Source organism: Salvelinus alpinus, chromosome 2 (genome assembly GCF_045679555.1).
Source record: "Salvelinus alpinus chromosome 2, SLU_Salpinus.1, whole genome shotgun sequence".
Classification (NCBI taxonomy): domain Eukaryota; kingdom Metazoa; phylum Chordata; class Actinopteri; order Salmoniformes; family Salmonidae; genus Salvelinus; species Salvelinus alpinus.
This window is the reverse complement of record NC_092087.1, coordinates 105,903,205-105,920,704: the sequence shown is the minus strand read 5'-3', so window position 1 is coordinate 105,920,704 and position 17,500 is coordinate 105,903,205. Positions and strand designations below refer to the sequence as shown.

At 47.9% G+C, this 17,500-nt stretch overlaps 1 protein-coding gene across 4 annotated transcripts in view; it reads left to right on the top strand.

Moving 5' to 3' along the window:
- radil (Ras association and DIL domains) overlaps nt 1-17,500 on the top strand; it is a 95,758-nt gene that overhangs the window by 47,957 nt on the left and 30,301 nt on the right. For all 4 annotated transcript variants that reach the window (XM_071390204.1, XM_071390206.1, XM_071390205.1 and 1 more), the window contains 2 exons: nt 7,567-7,739; nt 8,754-8,904. In XM_071390204.1, coding sequence (XP_071246305.1) covers nt 7,567-7,739; nt 8,754-8,904 — 324 coding nt within the window. The remainder of the gene's footprint in view (nt 1-7,566; nt 7,740-8,753; nt 8,905-17,500) is intronic.

Here is a 17,500-nt window from a genome sequence, read left to right as displayed (position 1 = left end):
TCTAGAGATAGCTAGGTGAGACAACCACATCTCAGTCCATCATCTAGAGATAGCTAGGTGAGACAACCACATCTCAGTCATTCATCTAGAGATAGCTAGGTGAGAGAACCACATCTCAGTCATTCATCTAGAGATAGCTAGGTGAGAGAACCACATCTCAGTCATTCATCTAGAGATAGCTAGGTGAGAGAACCACATCTCAGTCATTCATCTAGAGATAGCTAGGTGAGACAACCACATCTCAGTCATTCATCTAGAGATAGCTAGGTGAGACAACCACATCTCAGTCATTCATCTAGAGATAGCTAGGTGAGTGAACCACATCTCAGTCATTCATCTAGAGATAGCTAGGTGAGACAACCACATCTCAGTCATTCATCTAGAGATAGCTAGGTGAGACAACCACATCTCAGTCCATCATCTAGAGATAGCTAGGTGAGAGAACCACATCTCAGTCATTCATCTAGAGATAGCTAGGTGAGACAACCACATCTCAGTCATTCATCTAGAGATAGCTAGGTGAGACAACCACATCTCAGTCATTCATCTAGAGATAGCTAGGTGAGACAACCACATCTCAGTCCATCATCTAGAGATAGCTAGGTGAGAGAACCACATCTCAGTCATTCATCTAGAGATAGCTAGGTGAGACAACCACATCTCAGTCATTCATCTTGAGATAGCTAGGTGAGACAACCACATATCAGTCATTCATCTAGAGATAGCTAGGTGAGACAACCACATCTCAGTCATTCATCTAGAGATAGCTAGGTGAGACAACCACGTCTCAGTCCATCATCTAGAGATAGCTAGGTGAGACAACCACATCTCAGTCATTCATCTAGAGATAGCTAGGTGAGACAACCACATCTCAGTCCATCATCTAGAGATAGCTAGGTGAGACAGCCACATCTCAGTCATTCATCTAGAGATAGCTAGGTGAGACAACCACATCTCAGTCATTCATCTAGAGATAGCTAGGTGAGACAACCACATCTCAGTCCATCATCTAGAGATAGCTAGGTGAGAGAACCACATCGCAGTCATTCATCTAGAGATAGCTAGGTGAGACAACCACATCTCAGTCATTCATCTAGAGATAGCTAGGTGAGAGAACCACGTCTCAGTCATTCATCTAGAGATAGCTAGGTGAGATAACCACATCTCAGTCATTCATCTAGAGATAGCTAGGTCAGACAGCCACATCTCAGTCATTCATCTAGAGATAGCTAGGTCAGACAGCCACATCTCAGTCATTCATCTAGAGATAGCTAGGTGAGAGAACCACATCTCAGTCATTCATCTAGAGATAGCTAGGTCAGACAGCCACATCTCAGTCATTCATCTAGAGATAGCTAGGTCAGACAGCCACATCTCAGTCATTCATCTAGAGATAGCTAGGTCAGACAGCCACATCTCAGTCATTCATCTAGAGATAGCTAGGTCAGACAGCCACATCTCAGTCATTCATCTTGAGATAGCTAGGTCAGACAGCCACATCTCAGTCATTCATCTTGAGATAGCTAGGTGAGAGAACCACATCTCAGTCATTCATCTAGAGATAGCTAGGTGAGACAACCACATCTCAGTCATAGTAAGTACATTTTCCTCATTAAGGTAGTTAACAGCAAGGTCAGAGCTAGAAGGAAAAAGTCAAGTGCGAGTGATTTTTCACAAAAGGCAAGGCTGTGCCTGTTCAAAGGCACGTACATATTTTGTCTTGCCCATTCACCCTCTGAATGACACACATACACAATCCATGTCTCAATTGTCTCAAGGCTTAAACATCCTTCATTCACCTGTCTCCTCCATTCAATGCCAAAAGAGAATGCCAAGAGTGAGCAAAGCTGTCACCAAGGCAAAGGGTGGCTGCTTTGAAGAATGTCAAATATAAAATATATTTTCATTTGTTTAACACTATTTTGGTTACTATTTGATCCCATACGTGTTATTTCATAGTGTTGATGTCTTGACTATTATTCTACAATGTAGAAAATAGTAAAAATATAGAAAATCTCTTGAATGAGTAGGTGTGTCTAAACTTTTGACTGGTACTGTATCTATATACAGTGGGGAGAACAAGTATTTGATACACTGCCGATTTTGCAGGTTTTCCTACTTACAAAGCATGTAGAGGTCTGTCATTTTTATCATAGGTACACTTCAACTGTGAGAGACGGAATCTAAAACAAAAATCCAGAAAATCACATTGTATGATTTTTAAGTAATTAATTTGCATTTTATTGCATGACATAAGTATTTGATCACCTACCAACCAGTAAGAATTCCGGCTCTCACAGACCTGTTAGTTTTTCTTTAAGAAGCCCTCCTGTTCTCCACTCATTACCTGTATTAACTGCACCTGTTTGAACTCGTTACCTGTATAAAAGACACCTGTCCACACACTCAATCAAACAGACTCCAACCTCTCCACAATGGCCAAGACCAGAGAGCTGTGTAAGGACATCAGGGATAAATTGTAGACCTGTACAAGGCTGGGATGGGCTACAGGACAATAGCCAAGCAGCTTGATGAGAAGGCAACAACTGTTGGCACAATTATTAGAAAATGGAAGAAGTTCAAGATGACGGTCAATCACCCTCGGTCTGGGGCTCCATGCAAGATCTCACCTCGTGGGGCATCAATGATCATGAGGAATGTGAGGGATCAGCCCAGAACTACACGGCAGGACCTGGTCAATGACCTGAAGAGAGCTGGGACCACAGTCTCAAAGAAAACCATTAGTAACACACTACGCCGTCATGGATTAAAATCCTGCAGCGCACGCAAGGTCCCCCTGCTCAAGCCAGCGCATGTCCAGGCCCGTCTGAAGTTTGCCAATGACCATCTGGATGATCCAGAGGAGGAATGGGAGAAGGTCATGTGGTCTGATGAGACAAAAATAGAGCTTTTTGCTCTAAACTCCACTCGCCGTGTTTGGAGGAATAGAAGGATGAGTACAACCCCAAGAACACCATCCCAACCGTGAAGCATGGAGGTGGAAACATCATTCTTTGGGGATGCTTTTCTGCAAAGGGGACAGGACGACTGCACCGTATTGAGGGGAGGATGGATGGGGCCATGTATCGCGAGATCTACACCAACAACCTCCTTCCCTCAGTAAGAGCATTGAAGATGGGTCGTGGCTGGGTCTTCCAGCATGACAACGACCCGAAACACACAGCCAGGGCAACTAAGGAGTGGCTCCGTAAGAAGCATCTCAAGGTCCTGGAGTGGCCTAGCCAGTCTCCAGACCTGAACCCAATAGAAAATCTTTGGAGGGAGCCGAAAGTCCGTATTGCCCAGCGACAGCCCCGAAACCTGAAGGATCTGGAGAAGGTCTGTATGGAGGAGTGGGCCAAAATCCCTGCTGCAGTGTGTGCAAACCTGGTCAAGAACTACAGGAAACGTATGATCTCTGTAATTGCAAACTAAGGTTTCTGTACCAAATATTAAGTTCTGCTTTTCTGATGTATCAAATACTTATGTCATGCAATAAAATGCAAATTAATTAATTAAAAATCATACAATGTGATTTTCTGGATTTTTGTTTTAGATTCCTTCTCTCACAGTTGAAGTGTACCTATGATAAAAATTACAGACCTCTACATGCTTTGTAAGTAGGAAAACCTGCAAAATTGTCAGTGTATCAAATACTTGTTCTCCCCACTGTATATATATATATATATATATATATATATATATATATATATACACATAAATGCATACAGTTGAAGTCGGAAGTTTACATACATCTTAGCCAAATACATTTAAACTCAGTTTTTCACAATTCCTGACATTTAATCCTAGTAAAAAATTCCCTGTCTTAGGTCAGTTAGGATCACCACTTTATTTTAAGAATGTGAAATGTCAGAATAATAGTAGAGAGAATGATTTATTGCAGCTTTTATTTCTTTCATCACATTCCCAGTGGGTCAGAAGTTTACATACACTCAATTAGTATTTGGTAGCATTGCCTTTAAACTGTTTAACTTGGGTCAAATGTTTCGGGTAGCCTTCCACAAGTTTCCCACAATAAGTTGGGTGAATTTTGACCCATTCCTCCTGACAGAGCTGGTGTAGTAATCAATGTCGTTTCAATGTAATATGTCAAAGTGTTGTGACATCTAGGTGGAAAATACATTTGGATTTCAACCTTAGAAACAGAGAACACATTAATCCTCATGAATAAGGAACTAATGCTTCGTGCTTCTACACCTGCATTGCTTGCTGTTTGGGGTTTTAGGCTGGGTTTCTGTACAGCACTTCGAGATATTAGCTGATGTACGAAGGGCTATATAAAATAAACTTGATTGATTGATTGATAAGGAACTAATGAAAAAATAGAATAAGCTTTAATCTAAAGGTTTGTCAGAGGACATAGATGCAGGATGAGAAGAGATGGAGGTCATTACCACTGAATACATTCATAGGAACATTTTAGGTGCCACAGAATGTTTTTTTTTATCCCATTAAGGTTGAAAAAAGGTTGGGAACCACTACACAACCACACACAGAGAGAAACACAGACACAGAGAGAAACACACAACCACACACAGAGAGAAACACACACACAGAGAGAAACACACACACACACACAGAGAGAAACACACACACACACACACACACACACACACACACACACACACACACACACACACACACACACACACACACACACACACACACACACACAGAGAGAGAAACACACACACAGAGAAACACACACACAGAGAAACACACACACAGAGAAACACACAGAGAAACACACAGACAGAGAGGCACACTTCCATTAGTCTGCCTCAGGGTAAATCCCTAGACGAGGAATGGTGTGTGTGTGTAATGTGTGTGTGTGTGTGTCTGTGTGTGTGTGTGTGTGTGTGTCTGTGTGTGTGTCAGCATTTTGACGGAGGAGAGGAAAGCAACTCGTGCTTTAGATTTGTCCTTGACCACCTCCCACCTTCCCTTCCCACCTCCCCCTCCCACCTCCCCTCTTCTCTTTTCCTCTGATAGGCTTTATTAATGGAGGGGGGGATGGGGGAGGAAGAGAGATGTCTGGGATGGAGGGTAAGATGGGGGAGCTAAAAGCAATGTAGGGTGAGAGCTGATGACCTTCCTAACAGAGATCTTTCTTTCTCTCTCTCTCTCTCTCTCTCTCCTCCTTTCTCTCTCTCTCTCTTTCTCTCTCCCCCTTTCTTTATCTCCCTCTCTTTCTCTCTTTCTTTCTCTCTTCCTCTCTCCCCCTTTCTCTCTCTCTCTCTCCCCTTTCTCCCCCCTTTCTCTCTCTGTCTCTCTCTCTGTGTTTGAAAGCACTGGATGTATTAATGTATATATAGACTACATGGTCACTACGGGGCAGCTCTAGCAGGGCAGAAATTTGACCAACTGACTTGTAGGAAAGGTGACATCCTATGACAGTGCCACGTTGAAAGTCACTGAGCTCTTCAGTAAGGCCATTCTACTGCCAATGTTTGTCTATGGAGATTGCATGGCTGTGTGCTCGATGTTATACACCTGTATACGCTTGAAGGGGTGTACACATACTGCTGGCCATGTAGTGTATCTGTTTCTCTCTCTGTTCATTGATGTTTCTCTGGCGGCGATGGTATCCATGGTAACAGCAGGTACAGCCAATGTCAGATGCCATAGCAACCAGGGCAGAGAGAGGCAGAGAGAGGCAGAGAGAGATAGCTGAGTGGTATTGTGTGTTAGTGTTTGCTGTGACAAACGGTGACCTGTAAGCAGATTATATCAGAAGACCATTTCTGCTGAGGACTACGGTCCAGGTTTTGTGTGTGTTGTGTTTGTAGTGTCTGAGGGGTTAAGGTTCAGTCTCTCAGAGCAGCGAGGACAGATGATCATATTCCCAGACTGTAAGCCTATTAGGAGGAGGGGGTGATGGGGGGAACCCATTGGCTGGGGCGGAGGGGGGATGGAGCTGTACCCCTGGGGGGGTAGGAGGGGGTGATGGGGGGAACCCATTGGCTGGGGCTGAGGGGGTATGGAGTTGTACCCCTGGGGTGGGGTAGGAGGGGGTGATGGAGCTGTACCCCTGGGGTGAAGGGGGAGGAGGAGGTGATGGGGGGAACCCATTGGCTGGGGCGGAGGGGGGATGGAGCTGTACCCCTGGGGGGGGGCGGAGGGGGGATGGAGCTGTACCCCTGGGGCGAAGGAGGAGGAGGTGATGGAGCTGTACCCCTGGGGTGGGGTAGGAGGGGGTGATGGAGCTGTACCTCTGGGGTGGGGTAGGAGGGGGTGATGGAGGAGGAGGTGAAGGAGGAGGAGGGTTGGACAGGGATTAGCTGCTGTACCTCTTAAAGTGGCACTAATGACTCCAGTCTCCTTTCCACCTCATGTAATACCTGATTTACTGAACAAAAGGCACCTCTCAATAGGTGGTCCAGGTTAGTCATGACATGTGGGGGGGGGGGGGGGCTATTGTTCCTCAAGCAAGGGGGAGGCTAATGACATCACGGATTCCCATCAGACCAGCTCCTTTAAGTTTTTTGCTCAAAACTTGAGAGAGAGAGCGAAAGGGAGAGAGAGAGAAAGAGAGAGAGCGGAAGAGGGGAGAGAGCGAGAGAGAGAGCAGAAGAGGGGGAGAGAGAAAGAGAGAGAGAGAGGGAACGAAAGAGAGAGAGTGGAAGAGGGGGAGAGAGCGAGAGAGAGAGTGGAAGAGGGGGAGAGAGCGAGAGAGAGAGTGGAAGAGGGGGAGAGAGCGAGAGAGAGAGCGGAAGAGGGGGAGAGAGCGGAAGAGAGAGTACATCAGTCTAAGTCTGTGACATCGCTGTTAGGAAGGTCACCCGTTCTCACCCTACACCCCTTTTAGTCTCCCCCTCCCTCACCCACTCACCCTCCCTCACCCACTCACCCCTCCCTCACCCACTCACCCCTCCCTCACCCACTCCCCCTCCCTCACCAAACATGTACAGCAGGCTGATAGAGAGTAATGATTGGTGGACTGCAGTCTCTGCTGTCTCCATAGTAACACCTAACTGCACAGAATTCTGTGTGTGTGTGTGTGCATGTGTGTCTGACTCTGTAGTTCTGGTTAGCTACTCGATGGTGTTCCCAGGAGAGAGAGAGAAAGAGAGAGAGAGAGAGAGAGAGAGAGAGAGGGAGAGAGAGAAGGAGAGAGAGGTATTCCCCTTCCTGCCCTAGGAAACCCGCAACTCCGGCGAAAAGCTGATCACAAATTTTCTGGCAGGAAATCTGTTCTACAACAGACTAACCAGACAGGTGTGGAATGTGTTCTACAACAGACTAACCAGACAGGTGTGGAATGTGTTCTACAACAAACTAACCAGACAGGTGTGGAATGTGTTCTACAACAGACTAACCAAACAGGTGTGGAATGTGTTCTACAACAAACTAACCAGACAGGTGTGGAATGTGTTCTACAACAGACTAACCAGACAGGTGTGGATTGTGTTCTGGTATAACTGTGGAAATAACGGTATCTTTATTTTTGTGTGTCTGTGTGTGTCTGTGTGTGTCTGTGTGTGTGTGTGTGTGTGTGTGTGTGTGTGTGTGTGTGTGTGTGTGTGTGTGTGTGTGTGTGTGTAGGTCCGTCGCGGGGCTGGTTCCAACGCTCTAAGGTTCTCCAGGTTCAGGCCTGTGTCAGGATGGTTCTAGAGTGGACTAGGAAGGCGGGGCTTAGTTACCTGGCAGACAAGTTCTTCAACAAGTTCAACAGCGCTGTCAGCATCCTGGCCACACCCCCTCAGCAGCTAACACAGGTAACATCACACATCCTGACCCCTGACCTCTAACCTTTTCTCACCTTAAAGGTCCAATGCAGCCATTTTTATATCAATATCAAATCATTTCTGGGTAACAATGAAGTACTTTACTGTGATTGGTCAACAAGAAACAAAAAAAGTGTTTCTTAGCAAAGAGGAGTTTCTCAGGTTTGGAACTGTCTGGGAGTGGTCTGAGTGGGGAGGGGAAACTGAAAACTAGCTGTTATTGGCTGAGAGGTTTGGAACTGTCTGTCTTATTGGTCTCTTAACTAATTCACCAGGAAGGCCAGAACTCCATCCTACTGATTTGCACAGTATTATTCCAAACTTACAGTGTGGAAATAAATATAAAACACAGATGAATCGCATTTTTTGCACTGGGCCTTTAACTCAACTCTTGATAAGGTTCAGAAATGTGTATTTCTCTATATATTCTGATATATTTATGTCTATGTATTCTTATATACAGTGGGGAGAACAAGTATTTGATACACTGCCGATTTAGCAGGTTTTCCTACTTACAAAGCATGTAGAGGTCTGTAATTTTTATCATAGGTACACATCAACTGTGAGAGACGGAATCTAAAACAAAAATCCAGAAAATCACATTGTATTATTTTTAAGTAAATAATTGAACCAGGCCCACCTACTGGGGAACCAGGCCCACCCACTAGGGAGCCAGGCCCACTGGGGAACCAGGCCCACCTAATCAGAAGTTGTTTTTCCCCACAAAGGGGTTTTATTACAGACAGAAATACTCCTCAGCACCCCCTTGTTCAGTATCTATTTCTGTCTAGATGAGTTGGAAGGTGCTGTGTGCGCACCACCCCAGTCTAAAGCTAGTCTGTATAATCTGATATATTTATTTATATATTTCTCTATATATTTCTAGATGAGTTGGAAGGGGTTGTGCGCGGACCACCCCAGTCTGAAGCTAGTTTATATATTCTGATATATGTACCCATATATATTCTGATATATTTATTTATATATTTCCCTATATATTTCTAGATGAGTTGGAAGGTGCTGTGCGCGGACCACCCCAGTCTGAAACCGGTTCAGCTGCATGGCCTGTTGACTCAGTACCAGTTGACAGCTGAGATGGGGCCTGTTCCTATCTGGCAGCCCAGCAGTGAGGATGAGGCATACATATACAGGACAGGTACCTGTTGGGGGGGGGTCTGTGTGGATTCTAACCCCTGGTCTGTTGTGTCTGTGTGGATTCTAACCCCTGGTCTGTTGTGTCTGTGTGGATTCTAACCCCTGGTCTGCTGTGTCTGTGTGGATTCTAACCCCTGGTCTGCTGTGTCTGTGTGGATTCTAACCCCTGGTCTGCTGTGTCTATGTGGATTCTAACCCCTGGTCTGTTGTGTCTGTGTGGATTCTAACCCCTGGTCTGTTGTGTCTGTGTGGATTCTAACCCCTGGTCTGCTGTGTCTGTGTGGATTCTAACCCCTGGTCTGCTGTGTCTATGTGGATTCTAACCCCTGGTCTGCTGTGTCTGTGTGGATTCTAACCCCTGGTCTGCTGTGTCTGTGTGGATTCTAACCCCTGGTCTGTTGTGTCTGTGTGGATTCTAACCCCTGGTCTGTTGTGTCTATGTGGATTCTAACCCCTGGTCTGCTGTGTCTGTGTCGATTCTAACCCCTGGTCTGCTGTGTCTATGTGGATTCTAACCCCTGGTCTGCTGTGTCTATGTGGATTCTAACCCCTGGTCTGCTGTGTCTGTGTGGATTCTAACCCCTGGTCTGCTGTGTCTGTGTGGATTCTAACCCCTGGTCTGTTGTGTCTATGTGGATTCTAACCCCTGGTCTGTTGTGTCTATGTGGATTCTAACCCCTGGTCTGCTGTGTCTGTGTGGATTCTAACCCCTGGTCTGTGTGGATTCTAACCCCTGGTCTGCTGTGTCTGTGTGGATTCTAACCCCTGGTCTGTGTGGATTCTAACCCCTGGTCTGTGTGGATTCTAACCCCTGGTCTGCTGTGTCTATGTGGATTCTAACCCCTGGTCTGTTGTGTCTATGTGGATTCTAACCCCTGGTCTGTTGTGTCTGTGTGGATTCTTACCCCTGTTGTGTCTATGTGGATTCTAACCCCTGGTCTGTGTGGATTCTAACCCCTGGTCTGTTGTGTCTGTGTGGATTCTAACCCCTGGTCTGTTGTGTCTATGTGGATTCTAACCCCTGGTCTGCTGTGTCTGTGTGGATTCTAACCCCTGGTCTGTGTGGATTCTAACCCCTGGTCTGCTGTGTCTGTGTGGATTCTAACCCCTGGTCTGCTGTGTCTGTGTGGATTCTTACCCCTGTTGTGTCTATGTGGATTCTAACCCCTGGCCTGTTGTGTCTGTGTGGATTCTAACCCCTGGTCTGCTGTGTCTGTGTGGATTCTAACCCCTGGTCTGCTGTGTCTGTGTGGATTCTAACCCCTGGTCTGTTGTGTCTGTGTGGATTCTAACCCCTGGTCTGCTGTGTCTATGTGGATTCTAACCCCTGGTCTGTTGTGTCTGTGTGGATTCTAACCCCTGGTCTGTTGTGTCTGTGTGGATTCTAACCCCTGGTCTGCTGTGTCTGTGTGGATTCTAACCCCTGGTCTGTTGTGTCTGTGTGGATTCTAACCCCTGGTCTGTTGTGTCTGTGTGGATTCTAACCCCTGGTCTGCTGTGTCTGTGTGGATTCTAACCCCTGGTCTGTTGTGTCTGTGTGGATTCTAACCCCTGGTCTGTTGTGTCTGTGTGGATTCTAACCCCTGGTCTGCTGTGTCTATGTGGATTCTAACCCCTGGTCTGTTGTGTCTGTGTGGATTCTAACCCCTGGTCTGCTGTGTCTGTGTGGATTCTAACCCCTGGTCTGCTGTGTCTATGTGGATTCTAACCCCTGGTCTGTTGTGTCTGTGTGGATTCTAACCCCTGGTCTGTTGTGTCTGTGTGGATTCTAACCCCTGGTCTGCTGTGTCTGTGTGGATTCTAACCCCTGGTCTGTTGTGTCTGTGTGGATTCTAACCCCTGGTCTGTTGTGTCTCTGTGGATTCTAACCCCTGGTCTGTTGTGTCTATGTGGATTCTAACCCCTGGTCTGTTGTGTCTGTGTGGATTCTAACCCCTGGTCTGCTGTGTCTGTGTGGATTCTAACCCCTGGTCTGCTGTGTGGATTCTAACCCCTGGTCTGTTGTGTCTATGTGGATTCTAACCCCTGGTCTGTTGTGTCTATGTGGATTCTAACCCCTGGTCTGTTGTGTCTGTGTGGATTCTAACCCCTGGTCTGCTGTGTCTGTGTGGATTCTAACCCCTGGTCTGCTGTGTGGATTCTAACCCCTGGTCTGTTGTGTCTATGTGGATTCTAACCCCTGGTCTGCTGTGTCTATGTGGATTCTAACCCCTGGTCTGTTGTGTCTGTGTGGATTCTAACCCCTGGTCTGCTGTGTCTATGTGGATTCTAACCCCTGGTCTGCTGTGTGGATTCTATCCCCTGGTCTGTTGTGTCTGTGTGGATTCTAACCCCTGGTCTGTTGTGTCTGTGTGGATTCTAACCCCTGGTCTGTTGTGTCTGTGTGGATTCTAACCCCTGGTCTGTTGTGTCTGTGTGGATTCTAACCCCTGGTCTGTTGTGTCTATGTGGATTCTAACCCCTGGTCTGTTGTGTCTGTGTGGATTCTAACCCCTGGTCTGCTGTGTCTGTGTGGATTCTAACCCCTGGTCTGTTGTGTCTGTGTGGATTCTAACCCCTGGTCTGTTGTGTCTGTGTGGATTCTAACCCCTGGTCTGTTGTGTCTGTGTGGATTCTATCCCCTGGTCTGTTGTGTCTATGTGGATTCTAACCCCTGGTCTGTTGTGTCTGTGTGGATTCTAACCCCTGGTCTGTTGTGTCTGTGTGGATTCTAACCCCTGGTCTGTTGTGTCTCTGTGGATTCTAACCCCTGGTCTGTTGTGTCTGTGTGGATTCTAACCCCTGGTCTGTTGTGTCTGTGTGGATTCTAACCCCTGGTCTGCTGTGTCTGTGTGGATTCTAACCCCTGGTCTGCTGTGTGGATTCTAACCCCTGGTCTGTTGTGTCTATGTGGATTCTAACCCCTGGTCTGCTGTGTCTGTGTGGATTCTAACCCCTGGTCTGCTGTGTCTGTGTGGATTCTAACCCCTGGTCTGCTGTGTCTGTGTGGATTCTAACCCCTGGTCTGTTGTGTCTGTGTGGATTCTAACCCCTGGTCTGCTGTGTCTGTGTGGATTCTAACCCCTGGTCTGTTGTGTCTATGTGGATTCTAACCCCTGGTCTGCTGTGTGGATTCTAACCCCTGGTCTGTTGTGTCTATGTGGATTCTAACCCCTGGTCTGTTGTGTCTGTGTGGATTCTAACCCCTGGTCTGTTGTGTCTGTGTGGATTCTAACCCCTGGTCTGCTGTGTCTGTGTGGATTCTAACCCCTGGTCTGCTGTGTCTGTGTGGATTCTAACCCCTGGTCTGCTGTGTCTGTGTGGATTCTAACCCCTGGTCTGCTGTGTCTATGTGGATTCTAACCCCTGGTCTGTTGTGTCTGTGTGGATTCTAACCCCTGGTCTGTTGTGTCTGTGTGGATTCTAACCCCTGGTCTGTTGTGTCTGTGTGGATTCTAACCCCTGGTCTGTTGTGTCTGTGTGGATTCTAACCCCTGGTCTGCTGTGTCTGTGTGGATTCTAACCCCTGTTGTGTCTGTGTGGATTCTAACCCCTGGTCTGTTGTGTCTGTGTGGATTCTAACCCCTGGTCTGCTGTGTCTATGTGGATTCTAACCCCTGGTCTGTGTGGATTCTAACCCCTGGTCTGTTGTGTCTGTGTGGATTCTAACCCCTGGTCTGTTGTGTCTGTGTGGATTCTAACCCCTGGTCTGTTGTGTCTGTGTGGATTCTAACCCCTGGTCTGCTGTGTCTATGTGGATTCTAACCCCTGGTCTGCTGTGTCTGTGTGGATTCTAACCCCTGGTCTGTTGTGTCTATGTGGATTCTAACCCCTGGTCTGTTGTGTCTGTGTGGATTCTAACCCCTGGTCTGCTGTGTCTGTGTGGATTCTAACCCCTGGTCTGCTGTGTCTATGTGGATTCTAACCCCTGGTCTGTTGTGTCTGTGTGGATTCTAACCCCTGGTCTGCTGTGTCTGTGTGGATTCTAACCCCTGGTCTGCTGTGTCTGTGTGGATTCTAACCCCTGGTCTGTTGTGCCTGTGTGGATTCTAACCCCTGGTCTGCTGTGTCTGTGTGGATTCTAACCCCTGGTCTGCTGTGTCTATGTGGATTCTAACCCCTGGTCTGTTGTGTCTGTGTGGATTCTAACCCCTGGTCTGCTGTGTCTGTGTGGATTCTAACCCCTGGTCTGCTGTGTCTGTGTGGATTCTAACCCCTGGTCTGCTGTGTCTATGTGGATTCTAACCCCTGGTCTGCTGTGTCTGTGTGGATTCTAACCCCTGGTCTGCTGTGTCTATGTGGATTCTAACCCCTGGTCTGCTGTGTCTGTGTGGATTCTAACCCCTGGTCTGCTGTGTCTATGTGGATTCTAACCCCTGGTCTGTTGTGTCTATGTGGATTCTAACCCCTGGTCTGCTGTGTCTATGTGGATTCTAACCCCTGGTGTGTTGTGTCTATGTGGATTCTAACCCCTGGTCTGCTGTGTCTATGTGGATTCTAACCCCGGGTGTGCTGTGTCTGTGTGGATTCTAACCCCTGGTCTGTTGTGTCTGTGTGGATTCTAACCCCTGGTCTGCTGTGTCTGTGTGGATTCTAACCCCTGGTCTGCTGTGTCTGTGTGGATTCTAACCCCTGGTCTGCTGTGTCTGTGTGGATTCTAACCCCTGGTCTGCTGTGTCTATGTGGATTCTAACCCCTGGTCTGCTGTGTCTATGTGGATTCTTACCCCTGGTCTGTTGTGTCTGTGTGGATTCTAACCCCTGGTCTGCTGTGTCTGTGTGGATTCTAACCCCTGGTCTGCTGTGTCTGTGTGGATTCTAACCCCTGGTCTGCTGTGTCTGTGTGGATTCTAACCCCTGGTCTGCTGTGTCTGTGTGGATTCTAACCCCTGGTCTGTTGTGTCTGTGTGGATTCTAACCCCTGGTCTGCTGTGTCTGTGTGGATTCTAACCCCTGGTCTGCTGTGTCTGTGTGGATTCTAACCCCTGGTCTGTTGTGTGGATTCTAACCCCTGGTCTGTTGTGTGGATTCTAACCCCTGGTCTGCTGTGTCTGTGTGGATTCTAACCCCTGGTCTGCTGTGTCTGTGTGGATTCTAACCCCTGGTCTGCTGTGTCTATGTGGATTCTAACCCCTGGTCTGTTGTGTCTGTGTGGATTCTAACCCCTGGTCTGCTGTGTCTGTGTGGATTCTAACCCCTGGTCTGTTGTGTGGATTCTAACCCCTGGTCTGTTGTGTGGATTCTAACCCCTGGTCTGCTGTGTCTGTGTGGATTCTAACCCCTGGTCTGCTGTGTCTGTGTGGATTCTAACCCCTGGTCTGTTGTGTGGATTCTAACCCCTGGTCTGTTGTGTGGATTCTAACCCCTGGTCTGCTGTGTCTGTGTGGATTCTAACCCCTGGTCTGCTGTGTCTGTGTGGATTCTAACCCCTGGTCTGCTGTGTCTCTGTGGATTCTAACCCCTGGTCTGTTGTGTCTGTGTGGATTCTAACCCCTGGTCTGCTGTGTCTGTGTGGATTCTAACCCCTGGTCTGTTGTGTCTATGTGGATTCTAACCCCTGGTCTGCTGTGTCTGTGTGGATTCTAACCCCTGGTCTGTTGTGTCTGTGTGGATTCTAACCCCTGGTCTGTTGTGTCTGTGTGGATTCTAACCCCTGGTCTGCTGTGTCTGTGTGGATTCTAACCCCTGGTCTGCTGTGTCTGTGTGGATTCTAACCCCTGGTCTGTTGTGTCTGTGTGGATTCTAACCCCTGGTCTGCTGTGTCTGTGTGGATTCTAACCCCTGGTCTGCTGTGTCTGTGTGGATTCTAACCCCTGGTCTGCTGTGTCTGTGTGGATTCTAACCCCTGGTCTGTTGTGTCTGTGTGGATTCTAACCCCTGGTCTGTTGTGTCTGTGTGGATTCTAACCCCTGGTCTGCTGTGTCTGTGTGGATTCTAACCCCTGGTCTGTTGTGTCTGTGTGGATTCTAACCCCTGGTCTGCTGTGTCTGTGTGGATTCTAACCCCTGGTCTGTTGTGTCTGTGTGGATTCTAACCCCTGGTCTGCTGTGTCTGTGTGGATTCTAACCCCTGGTCTGTTGTGTCTGTGTGGATTCTAACCCCTGGTCTGTTGTGTCTGTGTGGATTCTAACCCCTGGTCTGTTGTGTCTGTGTGGATTCTAACCCCTGGTCTGTTGTGTCTGTGTGGATTCTAACCCCTGGTCTGTTGTGTCTGTGTGGATTCTAACCCCTGGTCTGTTGTGTCTGTGTGGATTCTAACCCCTGGTCTGCTGTGTCTGTGTGGATTCTAACCCCTGGTCTGTTGTGTCTGTGTGGATTCTAACCCCTGGTCTGCTGTGTCTGTGTGGATTCTAACCCCTGGTCTGTTGTGTCTGTGTGGATTCTAACCCCTGGTCTGTTGTGTCTATGTGGATTCTAACCCCTGGTCTGTTGTGTCTGTGTGGATTCTAACCCCTGGTCTGTTGTGTCTGTGTGGATTCTAACCCCTGGTCTGTTGTGTCTGTGTGGATTCTAACCCCTGGTCTGCTGTGTCTGTGTGGATTCTAACCCCTGGTCTGTTGTGTCTGTGTGGATTCTAACCCCTGGTCTGTTGTGTCTGTGTGGATTCTAACCCCTGGTCTGTTGTGTCTATGTGGATTCTAACCCCTGGTCTGTTGTGTCTGTGTGGATTCTAACCCCTGGTCTGTTGTGGATTCTAACCCCTGGTCTGTTGTGTCTATGTGGATTCTAACCCCTGGTCTGTTGTGTCTATGTGGATTCTAACCCCTGGTCTGTTGTGTCTGTGTGGATTCTAACCCCTGGTCTGTTGTGTCTGTGTGGATTCTAACCCCTGGTCTGCTGTGTCTATGTGGATTCTAACCCCTGGTCTGTTGTGTCTGTGTGGATTCTAACCCCTGGTCTGCTGTGTCTGTGTGGATTCTAACCCCTGGTCTGTTGTGTCTGTTGTGGATTCTAACCCCTGGTCTGTTGTGTCTGTGTGGATTCTAACCCCTGGTCTGCTGTGTCTGTGTGGATTCTAACCCCTGGTCTGCTGTGTCTGTGTGGATTCTAACCCCTGGTCTGTTGTGTCTGTTGTGGATTCTAACCCCTGGTCTGTTGTGTCTGTGTGGATTCTAACCCCTGGTCTGCTGTGTCTATGTGGATTCTAACCCCTGGTCTGTTGTGTCTGTGTGGATTCTTACCCCTGTTGTGTCTGTGTGGATTCTAACCCCTGGTCTGTGTCTATGTGGATTCTAACCCCTGGTCTGTTGTGTCTATGTGGATTCTAACCCCTGGTCTGTTGTGTCTGTGTGGATTCTAACCCCTGGTCTGTTGTGTCTATGTGGATTCTAACCCCTGGTCTGTTGTGTCTGTGTGGATTCTAACCCCTGGTCTGTTGTGTCTGTGTGGATTCTAACCCCTGGTCTGCTGTGTCTGTGTGGATTCTAACCCCTGGTCTGATGTGTCTGTGTGGATTCTAACCCCTGGTCTGTTGTGTCTATGTGGATTCTAACCCCTGGTCTGTTGTGTCTATGTGGATTCTAACCCCTGGTCTGCTGTGTCTGTGTGGATTCTAACCCCTGGTCTGTTGTGTCTGTGTGGATTCTAACCCCTGGTCTGCTGTGTCTGTGTGGATTCTAACCCCTGGTCTGTTGTGTCTATGTGGATTCTAACCCCTGGTCTGCTGTGTCTGTGTGGATTCTAACCCCTGGTCTGTTGTGTCTGTGTGGATTCTAACCCCTGGTCTGTTGTGTCTGTGTGGATTCTAACCCCTGGTCTGCTGTGTCTGTGTGGATTCTAACCCCTGGTCTGCTGTGTCTGTGTGGATTCTAACCCCTGGTCTGTTGTGTCTGTGTGGATTCTAACCCCTGGTCTGCTGTGTCTGTGTGGATTCTAACCCCTGGTCTGTTGTGTCTGTGTGGATTCTAACCCCTGGTCTGTTGTGTCTGTGTGGATTCTAACCCCTGGTCTGTTGTGTCTGTGTGGATTCTAACCCCTGGTCTGCTGTGTCTGTGTGGATTCTAACCCCTGGTCTGTTGTGTCTGTGTGGATTCTAAACCCTGGTCTGTGTGGATTCTAACCCCTGGTCTGTGTGGATTCTAACCCCTGGTCTGCTGTGTCTATGTGGATTCTAACCCCTGGTCTGTGTCTATGTGGATTCTAACCCCTGGTCTGCTGTGTCTATGTGGATTGTAACCCCTGGTCTGTTGTGTCTGTGTGGATTCTAACCCCTGGTCTGTTGTGTCTGTGTGGATTCTAACCCCTGGTCTGTTGTGTCTCTGTGGATTCTAAACCCCTGGTGTGTTGTGTCTGTGTGGATTCTAACCCCTGGTCTGCTGTGTCTATGTGGATTCTAACCCCTGGTCTGTGTCTATGTGGATTCTAACCCCTGGTCTGTTGTGTCTATGTGGATTCTAACCCCTGGTCTGCTGTGTCTGTGTGGATTCTAACCCCTGGTCTGCTGTGTCTATGTGGATTCTAACCCCTGGTCTGTTGTGTCTCTGTGGATTCTAAACCCTGGTCTGTGTGGATTCTAACCCCTGGTCTGTGTGGATTCTAACCCCTGGTCTGCTGTGTCTATGTGGATTCTAACCCCTGGTCTGTTGTGTCTGTGTGGATTCTAACCCCTGGTCTGTGTGG